General features: G+C 41.6%; 1 protein-coding gene across 1 annotated transcript in view; it reads left to right on the top strand.

Moving 5' to 3' along the window:
• The window catches only part of ABCA12 (ATP binding cassette subfamily A member 12), a 113,852-nt gene that overhangs the window by 45,989 nt on the left and 47,476 nt on the right, over positions 1-20,387 (top strand). Inside the window, exons 4-17 of the mRNA XM_074829975.1 lie at positions 254-401; positions 3,076-3,164; positions 4,592-4,701; positions 5,446-5,631; positions 6,427-6,605; positions 9,549-9,661; positions 10,729-10,825; positions 10,955-15,097; positions 15,731-15,846; positions 16,549-16,655; positions 18,079-18,332; positions 18,451-18,563; positions 19,025-19,149; positions 19,971-20,144. Coding sequence (XP_074686076.1) covers positions 254-401; positions 3,076-3,164; positions 4,592-4,701; positions 5,446-5,631; positions 6,427-6,605; positions 9,549-9,661; positions 10,729-10,825; positions 10,955-15,097; positions 15,731-15,846; positions 16,549-16,655; positions 18,079-18,332; positions 18,451-18,563; positions 19,025-19,149; positions 19,971-20,144 — 5,954 coding nt within the window. The remainder of the gene's footprint in view (positions 1-253; positions 402-3,075; positions 3,165-4,591; positions 4,702-5,445; positions 5,632-6,426; positions 6,606-9,548; positions 9,662-10,728; positions 10,826-10,954; positions 15,098-15,730; positions 15,847-16,548; positions 16,656-18,078; positions 18,333-18,450; positions 18,564-19,024; positions 19,150-19,970; positions 20,145-20,387) is intronic.

Here is a 20,387-nt window from a genome sequence, read left to right as displayed (position 1 = left end):
CAGGTATCTTATCAACTAATAGCTTGACTCGTTTTCTTATTAAAATAGCCTTTTGTGGCTTTGTCAGTGTTGAGAAGGTGCTTTTCTAGTGGTATTTGTCAGATAACGCTGCCAGGGTGGAGTAAAAGAGCCTCAGTAAAACAGAATCAGTCCTGTGGTTTGTGAAGAGAAAATAGCACGTACTCATAGAAACACATAGCAAAAAAGTGCACGTCCGCATAATAATAGCATTTTCTCTCTCCTCGTCCTCCAGGTTATCTTGCACCCAGAAACCTTCCTAGTGCAGGCTTCTTCCCATTCCTGCAAACCGTGCTGTGTGATTCAGATGCCAGATGTAAAGGCACACCATACACACCAGAAGATCTGCTGCCAAGACTTAATGACATCTCATCTCTCAGACTGTAAGGGAATCGGAATGTATCTGGGTGTTGCAAGCTGTAAAGCAAAACTTCCTTTGAGGTGGAGGGAGCAGACATGCATGTCTGTATGTGCAAGTGTGTCCACAGCAGATATCTCTCAGATATCTGTTATAACACATATAGTCTCAGATATCTGAACACTTAGAAATGAGATTGTGGGCTGCAACATGGGACACTTTAAAAATGTATATATATTAGGGACAGTAATGTCAGTTGATCCAGGCTTGATAGTAGAAGAGAATTTTAGTCCCTGAGCAAAATGCTTCTGCTCACCCAGATCAGATCAAAGAAACATTTTTGCGTGATTGTGGGTCAGGTCCTGCAGGGTGTCAGTGGATAAGACTTGCACCAAGAGCAGCCCAGCATGCTGATCTGCCACTCTGGTGATCGGTTCAGGACACTTTGGGTGGAAGTGGCAAATGTTCCCCAAAAGCTCTAGTTTGACATACTTTGAAGAAGTCTAGTTCTGGACTTTCAGCTCTTTCAGCAGATCCTCCAGGTGCCAACCAGAATGGCTGTCCTCTCTGCAAGTCATCAAACAGATTGGGTAACAGATGAAAATGAAGAAACATTTTTTTCCCACAAAAGCATTTAGATTTGCAGCATGGAGCTGGCTGGGCATGTTTTATTGGAATGTCAGTTTGTTGAAATTATTAAATGTTCAGTGAAGGCATTTCAATTTCATTGATGTTCCAGTTGAAGCCAAGTAGCATTTGCTTTGAGACATGCCAGCCAGGGTTGCTTCTACATCTTGGCTGCCCAGTTCTGGCACACCCCTGCGGAACATGCTACTCTGTGGCCTGGCTGGTTAATGAAAAGCTGAAAATCTGGGTGTCTTGCTTACAAGGACCCTGGTTGCTCATCTTTGCTTTCAGGTGAGAGGCTGCTCCATAGTGGCTATGTCAGAGTCTCAAAACCCCCCTTGGCCTGAGTTTGAGAGTCTGAAGAGATAAGGCAGGCCCCATGCTTTCCACCAGAGAGCCCAGCAGGGAGGAGGGGGATTCTGGGGTTGGTGGCTCCTCAAGAGCCCTCCGTAGTCAGTGCAGAGGGACTGGCATTTCCTGGGCCAAGTTAGTGGCCAGGATCTCTCCATTGGCTAGAAGGAGTCTGGATGACTGAAGTTACACAAGGTGAATCCTAATCAAATTCAAGGTCACACAGCAGAAGAGGGCAGTGCCGCACAGAGACTGAATGCCTAGATTCACAGCTCTTCACTCGTTTCCTCAGTGTCATTGTTTTTCCCTGGGCATGTTAAACAATGGTTAATTTGGGGTATTGAAAGGAAGAAATGGGAACTTTTAGCTCCAAAGCTGGAGGCCTTCCATGGGTTTCAATAGCGACAAATCCTACTTGTTTTCTGGTTTTGGTTTCTGTACAGCTGTTTAGGAAATAACTGTTTTTTCCTGCCAACTGAAAATCAAAGGATTTGGCCGAACTATAGCTCAAGTCACATGAGTCATTAATAAGCATCTCGACCACTACTGATGCTAAAAGTTGGCTGTGTGAAGTATCACACAACTATATGGGTATACCTACCCTTGTGTGGTCAATGCCAGCTTTAGAAATATATTGTATTCTACAAGAAAAAACACTCAACTATTAAGAAGTCACAGCAAACCTAGCAGGATACAGCAGAGTATAAAACCTCAGCAGAGGGCTGACTGGGTAGGGGAAAGCTCCAGAAGTCGACATGAATAGATGCAGCTCTGCCCCAGGAGCAGAATCACAATGGGTGAGTTTGTCATAAAGGGAACATATTTGAGCTGCGGCCCTTCACGGTCTGTATATATTATTGCATAATATTCTAGAGTTTGCAATATTCAGCTAACCCAGAGTGGGGTTTTTTTGTCCTCTCATTGTGCAGCTCACTGAAGCTCTTATTAAACTGTTTTATAACTTGCCCCAAAACTGTGTCTTATCAGTGGCCAGCAGAGAAAATGGTCAAGGTTCTCATCTTTGATTCTGTTCCTTAGAAGCATTTACCAAGGTGTGCAAGATGGTCACTTGAGATTTCCCTTAATAAAAGGGAACTACATATAAAAACTGAACTCAACACCAACATCTTCCACCCTTTCTTTTCCCTTGTAGTGAAATGTTTGGGAAGGATGAAGTAAGGTCCTGATGTCTTGAAGGATTTCTTGGTTGGGGCATGCAACCTACTGTTACAGCTTAGAGCTGCTCCAGCTAACATCAAGGCCTCTCTGCTCAGTCCAAGTGCCATTAACAGTGCCATGAAGTACTACACTGTTTCTTCTGCTGAGCATATGTTGTTGGAGGGCAGAACAGGACTTGATACAATGAGGCCTTCTTTCCAGAAGTGGGAATTTGTTTAAGATTTGACCAAATACATATGTCAAGCCTTGCCTGTCCTTGGTGTCCCTGCAGAGCAGGCATGAATCCGGTCCCCTCCATCTGTTTCATGTCCAAGAGCACTGCAGTGTGCTTCCCCAAAATACATGACAGGCCTCTAGAAGGAACCAGAATTTTGCACAACCCGGGTTTCAACACACCTGCTGTGAAATCCAGCTATAGACCCATTCTGAATCATGCAGTAGTTAAGTGTAAGCTCAATCATAAGAAACAATGTGTTACAGCTGTCTTCTTTCTTTTTTTAATTCCTTTTTCTTTTTCTTCTTGTTTTTCTTCCTTCCCCCAGTAAGCAGAGGAGCTCATCCAGTGTGGCCAAGGACAGCCATCCATCACCACGGAGTGCAGAGGTTCCTAATAGCAGAAAGGCTTCACTGGGTAGGTTATTCACTGCTTTGCAAAGTTCTGGTCTTTAAAGGCTGATTTTCTGAAGCTCTCTGGACAGAGATGCAATTCTTAGAGCTCTGCTAAAATGATTTATGTGTTCTATACAGGCACGTGACCATGGCCATCACATTAGTGTAAATTCTTGGGAATAATTACAAGTAACTATCTGTAGAAAAGACTTTTGGAATTTGGCCAAGAAACCAGAATTAAATTGTTGCGCTTCACAGGAGCAATGCGAGATCACAGACTGTTTGGACATTAATTAAAGACCTGGCTATTTATGGAATATTGCCCTTTTACTGCCCACAAATTGTCCATAAACAGCTTATGATTTTTTTCAAATGTATTTTTTATTCACAGTTATCCAGCAAATAAGTCTTCTTCTGTGCCACAGTGAATATTTATTGTTGCTGATGTTCTCCTCTGATGTGATTCTCTTTCCTGAAGGAACTTTCAGACTTAAATTTTCCATAAAATCATTACAATTATTATTTATTGATGGTAATGGCTAGTACTGTCCGCAAGCCATCATGATGGATAGTCCTTTCTCCAGGGAGCTCACGGTCAAATGAATGATTACAGATTTGCATTCTGTGACTGTTCTGCCCCAGCCGTTCACTGTTCCATTTAGCATTCCTGCCAATGCGCTCACTCTTTGGTGTACAGGCAGAAAAAGGCAGAACACAAAAGGGACTGAACACAGAGGCGTGGGGAAAAAAAAATTACTCAATGAACAGTTTTGGGAACTATCAACTCATGTTGATGGCCACGGATGGTCAGGGAGGAACTCGGCTCTACATCTTATTAAAAAAAAAAATAATAAAAATCATAGGTCATAGCTTCTGCTGGTGTAAACTGTCATAGCTCCTTTGGTTTCAGTGAGCTGTGTTGTTTTCGGAGTGCAGCACAGTGCAAGTGTTGGCTTTGGTGTGTGTCAGCTGGGGACCTGGCAGCATGCCACCGTGTATAGCGGGCAGCAGTGCTCCAAGTCTGTCAGAGCTGTTTCTGAATAACGAGTACCACCCACTGGTGCCAAAGACACCTAGAGAGTTCTCCCTGACAGGGCTATCAGCTTGAGCTGATGTGGGCTTCCTTGTAAGGCTACCCATCTCTCTTCCTGCATGGGGGAGCTGCAGGACTGGAGAAAAGAGGTGGAAATTAATGTTGAACTGCAAGCTGATAGTTAAATGCATTTAATTCAAAAAAGTTCCAGAAGGAAATAATGTAATCCAGGGTTTAATTACATCAGAAAAAATCCTTAAGCAAGTAATTACAGGATGCCATTGGCTGTACCTTTGGAAACAAATTAACAACGATGGCATGCCCAAAGCTGTAGTCGGCTATCCTGTGTCATGGTTGATGTAGCAAAGAGGTTAAAAGACATTAAGTAAAATACAGTGTTTCAAACTGTATTGCAGCATTTGGGGATTTGGTATCTCATGGAGAAAATACCCTTCGGAATATTTCATCACCATCCAACTTGACATCCAGCATCAACATGTTCAACAAAACCCTCAATTTTGGGAAGGTAAGTCTGTTTGCATAATAGCTGAGTGTGAACATTTATGTATTGTCATATTTAAAGAGTCAGAAGCTCAAAGTACCAACATACAGCTTTTACTGATTTTGGATCTCCCCTATTATGTGAATGTGCTTTATTTTGGGAAGAGGAAGACAGTTATTGTGGGTGGACTTTTAAGCTTTGTGGAAAGTTTATTATCCTCTAAGCAGAAACCAGATAAACAAAACACCTTGGGACATAATACCATGAATTGCCAAGTATGGTCGCACCCAATACCCTGAGATATTTTGCTCAAAACTTGTGTGAGTTAAAGTGTTTAGAGTGTGTTTTCTTCCATGTGAAATTAAAGATATGATGTCACAGGCTTTGCCGTTCAGTTTGTTACTTGCCCACAATACTCCTGCAGTGGCATCAGAGGCACTCTGTGTTTATTATGTAGGTATTGCCTACACACAGGGACAACTCCTTTGTATCAGAAACTACGTACCATGTAATAACACCAGTATGCTTATGTTTTTGTATTAAGGCCTACAAACACGCACACATTTCTTTTTATCTATATGAGAAGTCTGAGGGATTTCCGTGACACTGTTCACCTGCTAGAATTCTGTATGTGTGTAAGTGCTTGTAATGACAATGGTTTTCAGATGTCACTACTACCCCTTAAAAAAAGTCTTATCACTGCATTTAAAACCATCCCAAATAGAGTGTTGCTTTAAAGCTACCTTTAACATTACATCTTACTTTTAGAGCCAGACCCAATATTCAACTGCAGCAAATCTCAAAGTCATTCTGTGTGAGGTCGTGTCGCGATACATAGCACATCCCAATCTCACTGAAGAGAAGATGGCAGCCAATATCCACCAGACATTCTGCTTTACTGACTCATCACTTTTAGAGTCAGTTACCCAAGAGTTCAGAAGTCAGCTCGCTCAGGTAAGTGCCTGGGACCTTTCCTAATATCTGCAGCTAGTAGCTGTGTTAGTTCACACACGTTACTGCAGTGTTTGGGAGATAGAACGTGATGCCACCTGGCTAGGAGTTGCTTATCTCTATACCAAAGTGCATAAAGTGCATGATGAGGCCGAGCTAACTCTTGTGAATGGGCTTAGCCCAAAGACCTTAGACTTGAGTACACAGCTCAGAAAGGCAAGGACATCCAGCCATCAAATAGTGGTCACTAAGGGTTCTCACCATGCCTGGCTCTTGTTTCTCCTCTTTATTTGCCCTGCTGCAGTGACAGGTAGATAGAGCAGTGTGAAGATGTGGTGTAAATATTTAAAGCTAGGGGAGGCAATAAATTTAATCATGTATTACCTCAGCCGTATAACTTCGTCCAGTAGCTCCTGCATCTGATCCAACAATTCATGATTGAAGCAGTACCTGTCTTTGGGAAAGCTATATAATTAAAGCAAATGAATCCTTTAAAGGTATTGCCTTCTTTTTTGCCAGGGTGAGGATTGATATTCATTTTTCTTGTATTCCTAGTCTTTGGACTGTTTGGGACATTGTGAATCGTAGGGCTTGTCTAAACAGAGAATTTATTGTACAATCTGGGGTGTGAAGGTAAAGCACAGTCACTCTCTCGGTTATTGCCTGTCACTAGAGTCCTTTGAATGTATTGTTTGTAGAGTTGTGTACAAGTGCAGTGCAAGCTGGAAAACATAAAAAGACCCACCAGCAGCAAGGGTTCTTGTGCTTAAATAATTTCTTGCATTGTTATTTGTTAAGGTGCAACAGAACCCACAGTACCAGGCAGCATTCGTCAATGAAATGGTCTCATTTCTAAAGCTCATCTCCCAAGTGCAGAATGACACCTCCCTGTGGCATCTCCTTTTGCTGGCCCCAGATGTGTTTCAGGGCAGCATGCAACTACAAGACATAATTGATTTCCTTCAGAATCCAAGCAGGTAAAAATACAGAAAATGCCAGGAGAGGCACTGAAAGTTGGTGGGTTTGTGTATTGAACTCCAAGGACATCACCTCTCATCTTGAAGAAAGGGTGTGAGCTTCAAAGCATGATTTATTTGGGCAATGATATGGCTCCATGCTAAAGCATCTCCAAAGTTCTCTATGGACAGTGAGCATTGTTTAAATTTTCAGTGACTCTTGTGTCAGTTTTTAAATGGGAGATTGATATGAACTCTCAGTTTTCTTTCAGCCTGCTTAGAGGCACTGTCATACCCATGTGCAGATAGAAAAGGTGGTGAGTAACAGCCACTGCCTTTGGTTGAAGAAAGGCCCTCCTGGCTGCATAGTTGTTCTGCTAAAGAAAGCAGCTGGCTCCTTCTTTCCAGAAAAGCATAGAGCCAAATTCAAGTTGCTCTGGAACACCTCAAGCATTTTTAGGGGAACCATAATTTCTTTTTTTTTTTTAAAAAACCGATTTACTGCTGGTTTATCTTTCAAGATGGGTGCCAAGAAAGCAGAGAAGAGAGGGAACCTAGTTTTTAGCGTATGAGGCTTTGAATATGTTTGGCTTTAAGATGGAAGTACCAGTTACATTCTTGCTCAACAGTTATATGAAAACAGAGATGGCTTAACTGCGTTAACTGTACTGAAATATTTGATTCTGTATGCAGCTAGGACAATAAAAACTCTTCTAAAATGGGCTTAGCCTTGAAATCCCTTTCCTGGTCCACAGTTGGGCTAAACTGTCACTGATCTTTAGAAGACTTGAGTTACTCAAGGAGTTAGGGGACTCCTCCAAATCATCTACTGGGTATGTGACTGACACTGCTATAAATTATTCTGAATAGTCCACTTGTTACAGCACATGGAGAACAGCAAGCAACTGAGTGTCTTCAAGTGTCTTCAGACCTTTTTGTTTTGTTGTTGGATATATGAGCAATTAGGTATGATGCCAAAAGAGATTGTAGAAACTTTGCCACTTTGTTTACACCCAGACTTAGAGGGACTCACTTTTCATCACCGGCATGCTGCCAAGGCACTTAAAAAACTGTACATTTAATATCTAGGTAATTTGCCATACTGCATTGTGAGAACTATTTGTAAGTTGTAATGTCCTTATCCTTAAAGGAGTCAGTAGCAGTGTGGCAAGAATTTTAATTTTATTCAGAGATGTTTTATCCAAGCTGCTGTTTCAGTCACAGGATTATTGCATTTGTTTGCATTTACTGGCTTGCAGAATTGAGCCTGAGAACTAGCACTGTTTGAGTGCCCAGGAAGAATTAATATTTACTGTGCTGCTCTGCTTTGCTCTACAGCTGCAGAGCTGGGCAAAGTTATCATAGGCACAACAAAGAGGCACATAGAATTTCATCACCAGAACTGTGCAGTGCTTTTATGCCTAGCATCTGGCAGTGTAAGTGCATGAGTAAAGAATTATTGCAAAGAGATTGCACAAATAGTATTTTTAATGATGCTTGCAAAAGCCCATCTTAGCGAGCCTGGCCATGTCTTTTACTTAGGCAGTACTGACCTCCTAAAGAAATGCTGTACAGGGATTTTTTTTGTAGTATAAATATGAAGATAAAGAAGAAAAGAACTTTTGCTTATTGTGGCATCTCTATCAACCACGTGATAAACACCACCACTGTGAAACAGTAACTTCAGTCATGAATTCTATAGAAAGTTTAGGAGCAAATCTTATTACCCACACAAACCTGATTTACAGACTGAATTCACAAATGCTCCTGTTTGTTGCTTTAAGTTAGTTTTTCAGATAAGCATGTAAGCTGAACTTTTTCTCTAAAGCTGATGTCTGCAAAAGCCCTGCAAGACTGAAATAAGTGGGCAATAACAACACTTGTTTCCATTTTTGCTACCTTCTGATCTGTATGATATGCATCCACTTTTGTTAAGCCTATGCCTCCCTCCTCCTTGGCTCTGCCATTGCTCAACTAAATAAGTCATAACTGCAGTTTCTTCCCCCTCTTCACCCTCTGACTCTTACTAACAAGCACCTCTGCAGAATGGAAACGGTGAGCACCAAGTCCATGAAACCTGCATGGAGACATTATGTTAAATGAGGAGAAAAGAGATCCCTGGTGCTCTGTTCTCACTAGCAGTCTGTTCCCACAAATCAGTATGTATTTATTCATGCCACTGAAATCAGCTCAGCTAAGTTCTTTGTGTATCACCTGCAGAACTTCAGGCAGGCGAGAGATTGTGCATTTCACGGTGACCCTATGCCTACAGTGAAGAGCTGCTCTTTATACAGGAGAAGCAAAAGTGACTAATAATCCCTGTGAAGTTTTCAGTAACCTGCACGCATTGAACAGACAGTCTTTTAAATGACTTTGTCCGTGATACGATATGCCTGATTATCAGCTTGTTCTTTCCTAAGACTGAAAAACATTCCTTGCTTTCCTGTCAGCCTGATTATTACAGTATAAAAGAGGAAAGAAGGAGAATTGGAAATGGTAACAGTTATTTGTGATTGCTTCTTCCTTCCACAGATGTCGTCCCCTAGGGATCCCTGCTGTCCCTGGAGCCTTCTCTACTTGCTTCTTGGTTTCTTTTAGGAGGCGATTCACCGCAGCACTGAATCACTAGGCTGGCATATCACCTGAGTATTTTCTAAGACCTATTGTGAGGATTTCAGTGGTCTATGGATTTTACATAACCCTTTAAATAAATACACCTAATGAGTGCAACACATGTTTGTGCTAATATATCACCATGGCTTTTCCATCAAAGCCCTTTGTATTTGTATTTTGTGCATGATCAAACAAATAATTAAAAGCAGGGGCAATGTCTTGTCTGTCAGACATTCCAAGAATGATAGGCTGTACTCCAGCTGTTTCCTATTTGAACACTTGTTTTATTTCTTCTCATAAACCTGTAACCACAATTTATTTTCCTTGTTGGGTTTTTTTTTTCCCCTTTAGTGTTGTGCTGGCAGCTCGGAATGTCTCTGCATCACTTGTGACTGATGATAGATTCAAAACTGTTCAGAACGGGGTTACAGATCCTCCATACTCCCTGAACTGCTTGGAGCAAGGTAAGACTCCTCCATATAGTCATATCTCTGCTGAAAACCTGTGGTGCTGAGGAGAAGCAAACTGCAGGCTAATAAGTAACCATACAGATTGCATACCGTTCAGGGCTCAGCATAATGAATTCTTCTTTCAACTTTTTACAAATGTGAATAAAATACCTCATTTCAAATGGAGAAGTAAAAAAGCTTGGTTTTGTCAGTAGACAATAAATTAACATGAGTTTGCAATCTCGGTGGGAATGGGGAGTGCTAATTTTTTACCTTGATTTTTTTGGGGGGTGAAAACGTGCCTCTAGTTGTGGGCTCTGTCAAACTCGCCTCAGTATATCAAGGTAGGGGCTGGGGCTGAGCTGCACAACAAGCTGTATACGTCAAGATTAGCCATTCCTCTAAACCCCTGTCACCTTGCAGCGGAGGAAGAGTCCTCGACATCCACCTCTAACTGAGGTTATATGAACGGGCATGAAGGTACAGCATCTAGATGCTACAAGGGACAGATTGGTAAATGCCATCCATTCTCTACTTCTTGTTTAGTGGAGATTGTGGAAGTTGGAGTGGCTAAGAAGAAAGCAGATTAATACAGTGCAAGTAGGGAAAACATGGAGATGTGGCTAGTGAGAGGACTGGACCCATGGGGATATCAAGATGATGATAAATGGCTGTGGGAGACATAAATGATGCTGCAGTCAAAGCCTGCATGTGGGTAGTAAAAAAGCATTCCCAAATGAAGGGAAAGAAACAATAGTAAATATTAGGCCAGCTTGTGCTGCATCACTGATGGCAAAGTGCTCCTAAAGTAGAAGGAGAGCTCTATTAGCACCCAGATCACAGGGGCATTGAGCTGTTCCTGAGATGGAAAATCATTTCTACAATGATAGGCAGCATCCTGACTTCATTTGGATGGCTGGGAAGAGTTACACCCCAAAAGAGCTGTCGAATTTCTAACCAGGATCTTGTAGGAGCTTAACTTCATACATGCATGGTATCCTTAACAGTTTTGCCATAGACCTCTTCTCAGTTTCCAAATTAATGTGATCTTTACTAATACAGTCTTTACATATTTGTTGTAGATAAAGAAAAAAATTTGGTGACAACATATATTTGTAATCGCTTTGTTAACTGGAAAGACAATCGGACTTTAGTATTTGAATTGGAGGAAGCTCTGAGGTAAGACATTAGCTAAAGGGATATTACTAATAGTATAATTCAAATCTGTGATATTTGCTCTAAATCACTTTACATTTCCACTTGCATTGATTTCATATTCACTAAAATGCTCTTTTTTTCCCCCTCCAGAAAAATAAAGTCATCAGAGATTGGTGGAAAAGACTACAAGAGGTCCATTAATTCAGATGACTTAGAAGCCATACAAAAGTATCTACATCGTTTAAAAGGCTTTGAGAAAAATATGAATAGAAGTGAATTAAAAAGCTTAAATCTATTCAGAAATTTGAAGAATGAAACATTACAGAAATTGTATGCAATTCTTGAACTGGGAATGAATCCATATCATGATTATAAATTAAAGGAACCATATAATAAGGAAATAATTGATGAAATCTATAACTTCACATCACTGCAATTACAGAGTGACTTTAATGGGACTTCCATTTTCAATATAATGACCCAATGGAAAGAAGTTCAGAGTGCTTTAAAATTAGCTACAATGATTTGGAATCCAGTTCTGTTAAATAATTCTAATTTTAGTACAGTGCAAACTAAGGATGCTCTCAAAATGTTGCTCTCCACTAGCATGCCATCATTTCTGGAAGACTTCAGAGACCGTTTAAATGGAATGCAAGAAATACCATCTCTGTTTTCTGATTATCTGCTTAAGCCTTTGTCCTACAGAAACTTTCCAGACCACCTCCTAGCTCTCCAAAAGATGTTTTTTATAATGACAGACACCAGCATAGGTTATCAGTACCTACTGATGCCTGTGTTTGAACTGATGAGGAAAGTAGAAAGCTCCATGGGTGAAGCCTGGTGGGATGAGTTGAATGCCTATTGGCGCGTTGGGGAAAAACTGAGATCAATGAAGTGGAATAGCACAGGCATCGTAGCGTATGGGCAGTTTTTAGAGGTATTAAACAGCCATTTGCAAAAGCTGAATAATAATTCAAGTAGTGTCTTCAGTGAACGATTGGATCAACTGTCAGAATTTATAACAGCTGTGTTTAAAGAGTTTGGGGAAAACTCCGAAGTAGCCAATATGTCACTAGTCACTCAAGCCGTACAAAAGACCTTGTACGTATTAAAAGACTTACAGCTGAATTATAACATCAGTAAATTAAAATCTATAGATCTTCTCTTTAATTTTGACAACAAAACCTTTGAGAGCTTGTCTGAACTTCTAAGGACAGGAATGAAAATCCTTCATTATACAACTGGCAGTGAAGCTTCTGTTGAAGAAATAATTAACCCTGTCTATAACTTAACACATCTTCTACTGCAGGAGTTCAGACAGTCTTCCTTACAGCACAACACTTCGCTGGAGGCAAAAGTTTGGCAGTTCTTGCATTTTGCCTTGAGTCCTTTCCTTGGGAACAGCGACCATGGTTATGGGACATCCCAGAACTGCTCCGCCTGGGATGTGCTCCACATAACACTTAAGGCACTATTTGAAAATACCACTCTAAGTGAGTCCTTAGTGGGGAGCCCCTGCAAGCCCCTCTTTGAGTCCATGGGCATGGAGGGTGGAACAGTGCACAATGACACCTTTACAAAAATGTTCCAGCTGGCCATAACAAACCTGAAACTGTCTCCAGAGTTTTCTGCTGTCTACAAGAACAGCAGCGAACACTTCTCCAAGGAGCTGTCGTGCATCGTCCAGTCCCTGCAGTTTTCTCTGAGCTTCCTTTCCAAATTAAACCTTGTCTCTGAGCTGGAAAACTCTTGGGTACAGGAGAAGGTGAGAGCTCTGACTGCTCTCACGGAGGGGCTTCCGCAGAGTAATGCCACCTGCCCCATCCCAGTCCAAGATGTGGGTGGTGTTGTCCCATCTCAGCTTTTGAACATGCTCATTCCTTTCATGCTGAATGAAACGGTCCTGGACTCCCTGAATTTCTCTGATAGCTCAGCAGACTGGCACAGGCTGCCTGTGTTTTCCCATCTGTTACTGACTGTTTCCACTAGGAACAGCAGTATGTATGAACTGCTACAGGTGGGCAGAAATGCTTCCAACCAGTCTGAGTGGGGACACTTCTTGCGGCTGTGGCACGCCACCGGCAACGTGTTGACCACCAAGTGGAACCTAACGGAAGTGGATGAATATGTGAAACTCCTGGAAATTATGAAGAAAGCTATAATTCTTGTGGACTTTGGGGCAGCTCCTGGAAAAACATTAGTACATCAGATCTTTCATAATTCTAGTGGAGAAATTAAATCCTCAGATCTGAATTATTTATATAGTTCATTAAAACTATTTTTCAATTCAACTTCTGCCATAAACAGCATGCTGAACTTAAAAGGAATATTTCAAGAAATACTCCCACTGTATGAAGTTGGTGGTGAAGGATTGTTCTACCCTAATCCCTATGGAGAAGAAAATCAAGATGTTCTGACTATGGCTGCAGTGATTTGGAATCAGACAATTTTAAACAGGACTCATTTTAATACAGAGAAAGCATGGGAGGTTATCAAAATGATTGCACTTTATGCAGTCTCACTTGAAGACATTGAAAATTATCTTAACACAAATGAAAAAGTGTCATCATTATTTTCTGACTTCTTGTTGACCCCTGTAACTTCTGAAAATCTTGCAGAACAGCTCTTGTCCCTTGAGAAGCTTCTTGCTGCCATGGCAGAGGTGAATACCAGTGATCATTATCGGCTGATCTCTTCTTTGTTTAAGCTAATGCAGAAACTCCAGAGTTCCCCTCATGGAAGGCAGGGAAATGAACTTCGTGCTTTCTGGCATATTGCTGAAGTACTCCAGTCCATGAACTGGAATAGTACAGACAGTCTCACTTCCCAGTCCCTTCTAGACATGCTGCAAAATCAGTTCAGTACCATGAAAAATGACTCCAGTCTTCCTTTCAGTAAGCAGCTGAAGCAGCTGGTAGACTTTGCATCCTCCATGTTTGAGCTGTATGATGAGGACGACTCCAGAGGAACCAACATCTCCATACACTCGCTGGCCATGCAAAGGAGTATCTTAATTTTAAAAGGTTTGCAGAAAAGTTATAATATCAGTGAGCTTGAAACTGTCAACCTCTTATTTGATTCCTACAATAACTATACCCAGAGACTGATTGAAATATGGAGAGCAGGAATGAAGGTCCTTCATGACACCAACTTAAACAAAACATTCGAAGAAAAAATGGACATTGTCTATCATTTCTCACATTTGCTGCTGCAGAATGAGTTCAATGAGTCTTCTTCAGAGCGCAGTACTTCCCTAGATGCAAAAATTTGGCAGTTCTTGAATTTAGCCTTGAGTCCTTCCCTTGAGAACAGCGACCATGGTTATGGGACATCCCAGAACTGCTCCGCCTGGGATGTGCTCCACATAACACTTAAGGCACTATTTGAAAATACCACTCTAAGTGAGTCCTTAGTGGGGAGCCCCTGCAAGCCCCTCTTTGAGTCCATGGGCATGGAGGGTGGAACAGTGCACAATGACACCTTTACAAAAATGTTCCAGCTGGCCATAACAAACCTGAAACTGTCTCCAGAGTTTTCTGCTGTCTACAAGAACAGCAGCGAACACTTCTCCAAGGAGCTGTCGTGCATCGTCCAGTCCCTGCAGTTTTCTCTGAGCTTCCTTTCCAAATTAAACCTTGTCTCTGAGCTGGAAAACTCTTGGGTACAGGAGAAGGTGAGAGCTCTGACTGCTCTCACGGAGGGGCTTCCGCAGAGTAATGCCACCTGCCCCATCCCAGTCCAAGATGTGGGTGGTGTTGTCCCATCTCAGCTTTTGAACATGCTCATTCCTTTCATGCTGAATGAAACAGTCCTGGACTCCCTGAGTCAGAATTTCTCTGACAGCTTAGCAGGCTGGAGTAACCTGTCCATGCTCCTCAGTGTGGCACAGGATGAGCTCCACATGAACGAGGTGCTGCAGAGACTCCAAGGTGCCTTCAACCTCACCAAATGGAGTTATTACTCAAGCATCTGGGATGTGGTTGACAGTTTCCTAAACACCAAAAGGAATGTAATCGAAGCAGCTGCCTTTGCAAAGTTGTTGGAAGCAGTGGCAAACAACTCTGCCAACGATGTGTCAGCTCTAGAAATCACAGAAAGGCTGAACTTCTCTGATCTGCTAAGCGAATTCAATATAAGTTCCAGTTCAGCTTTTCTATCCAACAAAACTAGTTTTGACAGTGTGATTGATATTGTAGCTCACCACTTCATTGTCATGGCAGAAACTCTGTACAACAAGACCCTACCTTGGACTCAGAGTGACCAAACTCTGTCACCAAGCAGTTTGATCACACGGTGAGTTTGCTTTTTGGGTATTGTAATTGCATTTATGGGTAGTGACCCCTATTCTCATTCCAGCAGTGAATGTGAAGTATGTTATTTTCTTCCAGTGGAGCAACTTAAGCCTGAAATCACCATAATTTAGGATGCTAGGTCTAACGTCATTTAAATTGGAGAAGAAATTTCTCCTTAAACTGAACACATAGCTAAAAGTGAGACTTTCAAAAAATTTCTGTGTTGGCATGTATCAGTTCACAGTGGAAGCAGAATCCTATATGAGGCTTGGCCCCAGTGGTAAACTCTTCAGAAACCCCTTCTTTGTGGTATGAGTCTTAATTTTTGATTCTCAGTCTCCCCTAGGCATGCTTTTGCATCTATATCTTGCATCCACAGTGAACCTTTCAAGTATGTTTTCTTATACATGTGGTTTGAGAGCGAATGACAGCTTTGGGAGATAACAGCAAAAAGATTTGAGGAAATAAAATTGGGAGGGTACCCACTTAGGAGATGTCATGGGAGACACATGGCTTCATCTGTAATTCTTATTTACACTGCCAAGGAACAGCATCTACACAGCTGACAGGTTGCTCACTAATATGTCTTGTTTCTGAAAGAGAAGCTGATTTAAAATCCTATCTTATTTTTCAGATTTCTGTTTTTAGAATTTGAAAATACCATCTTACAGGTGACAGTGAATAACAGCTATAACCCTTACCTGATGTGTTTAATAAATGCCACTGATGTTGAAGACAGCAAATTGACAGGTAATCATTATTTCATTAATGTTGTGGGACCCCAGCTGGAATATGCTGTGCCTGTCTTTTCAAAGTATTTTGTCTAATGATGGGAAGGAATGGTGCTACATGTTTTCATCTGCTGGCAATTAACTGGAGCTGCGAGACCTCGGGAAGCCAGACTCCTTTTTGTTTGAGTTATATCACATTGCGGATGTAAGTTTTCCATCCAACTCTCTCCAAAAGGCACGTCTACTCTTTGCTATGTGATGACAGGTTGCTGACACTCAGATAAAGAAATCTTACAAATAGAAACCTATATTCCCTTCACAGCTTTATGTACCCGTAAGATGACAGTAGTTATTTTTGAGAGTTAACATGGTATTTCACATAGATATTCATCGTATGAGCTTATTGTAAAACCTGAGAGGTTTATCTGTTCACAGAATAGAGATACCATGTGTGCTCTGAAGGGCACTGTCAGAAGTCCTGTTACCAGTGTGGGGTGTACTTCTTTAGGACCAGAGAACCTACTTGGGCTGGATCCGTTATAGTCCACATTACGCCCCAGGTCTTGGTCTGTGATTTCAGAGGTCCTGAGCCATGTGAATTTGGTGAAAACCAGCAATGCCTAGTAGGCCTCAGAATAAAAGTGCTGATAGTCCCATCTGTGAAATTTCTGCAAGTCTGGTGGTTTTGTCTTGAGTAACTTTTGTTTTCTTTCTTGCACAGAAAACATCGCACTCCTTTTGAAGCAAACTCATCTGAAAAAGAACTCTTTTACGCAAAATAGTACCTCTGAGAATCATTCATCCATACCAGAGCTCCTGAAGCTAAAAGTGAGTCTGCTTAAAATGCTGACTTGAAGGACATCCCGCAGTGATACATAAATGTGCAATGGAAGTTTTGAAAAACAGTGTATGGAAAAAAAGTTTCTTAAAAAAACAACTGGTAAAAACTAGGACTGAAACTCTGTTTTCTGCTTGCTGCTTATATTTAAAGGTCACAATTAAACTGGGCTGAGGAGCTTGTATACACGCATTTTTCTGAAAAGGTAGAGGTGTTCTGTTTTCCACCAGCCATCCCAGAAGGATGAGCACTGCATAGGTTGCCAGTGGCAGCATATTCCTCATAAATCAGTGAACTAGTAGTTTTAAAGTTCAGTACATTAGAAAAGCACTTTACAGAGCTGAGATGGTTCTGGGATGCCTCAGCTTCATTTGAGAAGTATGTAGGGGAGGAGTTCTCGAAGGCACAAGTAGCAGTTAGATACCTCTGCCCTGCTGAAAATCAGTGGAATTGTGCATACCCAATCGACAGTTCCAAGCACGACTAATTTAGCACTATGCCTAAGGAGCTATACCAACACCAGCATGGCTGGAGTCCAAGTCCCCACATGCTCCCTTAGCCCTAGATGTCTCACAACACCATAATGGTTTCTGAGATAAGCACCTAAGCAATATTAATTCGCAGATTTCCCTCACCAGCTTTGGACTGGCAATGCCTCATTTGGATAAAATGCTTCTTATACCATACATACATGACTGCACTAATAGCATGCATATACTTTATGCTATTTCTCCGCATGAGAAATAGAATTAAAATGTCTTTTTAAAAAAAGATAGCAGTATGCAATGCTATTGCTGCTTAATATATTTGTAACAAGAATACGATGAGCCTCAGTGTGACAGGTACTTACAGGCACAAACCAGAAAACAGTTCTTGCCGTAAGAGACTGATAATGTAAATAATGCTGTCTGACAAGAGGGAAGCCCATAATAGCAGAGTAGGCAAAGGACTATAATTTTACACAGGTTGGCAGATGCGGAAGCCCTGACTTCTAGCCAACTTGGTTTCATATGCTGTAGTAGAGATGACCAGGTGGTATCTGAAAGGCTAAACCTGTTGCACAAGATAGATTTATTTGGTCTCTGGGAAGATTAATTGGTCAACAGGTAAGTCCAAATGAAGTATTGCTGTGTGTGCATGTTGGGCAGGGGAAATGATATGTTAAGGCTTGCAGGGTTTATTAGATCCTGTGCAATGTTGTGTAGCCGGGCCTGCTACAAAATCATGTAGGAATTATTATTATGAACTGTTCTGTTGGAGACCTTTTGAATGAACTAAAAATGTATATTAAAATTTTAATCCTAAAGAAAAATGGAAAAGGACAGCTAGACTCTTTAAAACTTGCCTTTTGTAACTCTGTCATCTAACTGGTATTTGTGCATTTTGTCTTCCTTTTCAAAATTTCCTTTGAAGATATCTCGCCTCCGGAATCTGACAACCCTTCTTTGTGACTATGAGAGCTTTAAGTCAATACAGCATATTTGCCATCTTCCTAATGTTAGCTTTGGAGAACTGTGTGAGCAAAGTCAATCTCCTGAGCAACTCCTCCGCACTATTGAACTGAGCAATCAAGTTGCGACCAATATACTAAATCACAGAAGAATCGCCCAAGAGCTTCAAAATATACTGATTGGGGATGCCACAAACATCCAGACACAAATGAAGTGGTAAGACTCTCCCTCTGAGTTAGACTCCTTTAATATTTTATTTATGAAATGATGCAATGGCTTCTTGCCTTCTTTTCATATTCCAAATTTTGTTGGTTGTTTTGTTCTTCCAATTTAGGTTTCAAGAAAATGTACCAGATATTGCTTTCCTTCAAGAGATTCCTCAGTATATGGCTACTTTGAATTCCATGTTGAACATCACTGCGAATTTTACAGATTCTAGCAAGCAAGGTAGTTTTCTGCATTTACTTTACAATGTTGGTAAACATCATCGCTGATACTATACTTTCTGCTGGAAATCCCAAGACTTGCTGAACTGCTAGAAGAAGAGATATTAATGAAATAACCATACCCCAAGTCCCATGTCCTTGGGATTCTTTATTTAGGGCAATTCTAGAGCCTGTTCTAGATTACTGTTTGTTTTCTGTACAGTCCAAATAGTCCTATGTGCTGAAAGTCCCAAGTCTTTCTATTTGAGCAACTTTTGCTATCACTAGACCTGTCAACTTCACCCCACAAATCAGACTGTAAACCTAGGAAATACTACTGTATTTTGCAACTATTTTTTTTTTTTTGTCAGCAGTGATGTACTGCACTTCCATACTTTACCTCAAGTCCTCTCTGTGTGCTTGAGATTGCTGTATGTCTGTAGAAAGCTGTTGCATCAATTGTTCTTTGATTGTTCTTTACAGAAAGGTTAAGAGATGTGTTTAAAAATGTGGACCAGCTCAAAGAGGATCTCAAAACCACAGTAGGAATGTCCACAGCCAGTATTGATGCTCTTTTGGAAGCATCTCTCCCAGAAAACAGCAGTCAGGTAAGTTTGCTGTCATCCTGGTGGGAGATTTTGTTGCTTTCTACCTCTCAGACCATTAAAACCAGAACTTGTTAGTGAATGCAGCTAAGCCGATCACTGCACGCATGACAGCACAGAGAGAGGTAGATGACCCCACAGGGCTAGATGGCATAGCATGTTATGGATCAAAATGCCATCAGAAATGCAGTAAGAGCAGTCATTGATGTCAGTTCAGCCATTGGGACCTAGAGCCATATGGTGTCTTTGTCTGTCACCAGTAACTGGTCAGCAGCAATGCACTGCTGGCGTGTGAGTGCTCTGATCTGTATCAAGGGCACAGTTCACTGTAACAGACTAATGAGGACTGAGCGGGGTCCTTGGTGGTGTCCTCAGTGCTGAGAAGTTGTTGCAGTCCAGAGGGAAAAGCACACTTCTAACCACAATTCCTGAGAGCATTCAGGGTCCAAAAATAGCCTCCCATAATGAGAGATGAGCTTGCCTTCCTCAGCCTCCTGCACAAGCAGAGCTCCAGATGCTTTTCCCCTTCCCAACCATCTTGTCTGGACTGAGCCCCAAAGAACACACTCTTTTCCAGTCTTCACATGCATCAGTCAGTGGGAAATTGAAGCCACAAAAGCTTTTACTACTGTGCAAGCTGGGTAGTAAAACACAATCCTTTGGATTTGTCCCTTGGAGCAGGAGTAATGGGTAGGCATTTTCTGGTTCTCAGGGTTGAAATATGACACTGTGGAAAGAACAACAGCAAGGCAAGATTAATCCATGCATACTGGAGCGAGCAGTCTACCCCCTAACAAATCTTTTCTTCCTTTGTGCAAACACAGCTCATTTCTCAGATCCTCCAGCTGGAGTCTTGTAGTGTCCGTCCTGCTGACCCACGGCTGCAAACAGTAGCGGAGGAGTTCTGCAATCTCTCTTTTTCAGAGAGGGCTCGTGAGACGTACATCCTGGGGGTCACTCTGTTGCGACACTTAGACATTTACAATTTCTTATACAAGGTTAGTGCTGGATTTGTGGAGTGCTTTCTATAGTCTTTGCTGCATGTAGTGGCTGAAAGGTCATAAAATACCATTGCAGTGGCCAGAAGCTATGCTGATTTACACAAGCCAAAGATCAGGCTTTGCTCATGCAGTAATTTTTATTGCATACCCATGCTGTGACACTGTGGATATAAATGAGGATCCCAGCTGGTGTAAACCAGCAAACCTCATTTAAAGGCACTGGGCCTACTCTACATGCCT

The sequence above is a fragment of the Strix aluco genome, chromosome 6, assembly GCF_031877795.1.
Source record: "Strix aluco isolate bStrAlu1 chromosome 6, bStrAlu1.hap1, whole genome shotgun sequence".
Taxonomy (NCBI): domain Eukaryota; kingdom Metazoa; phylum Chordata; class Aves; order Strigiformes; family Strigidae; genus Strix; species Strix aluco.
The sequence above is the reverse complement of the archived record's forward strand: the minus strand, read 5'-3'. Positions and strand labels throughout refer to the sequence as shown.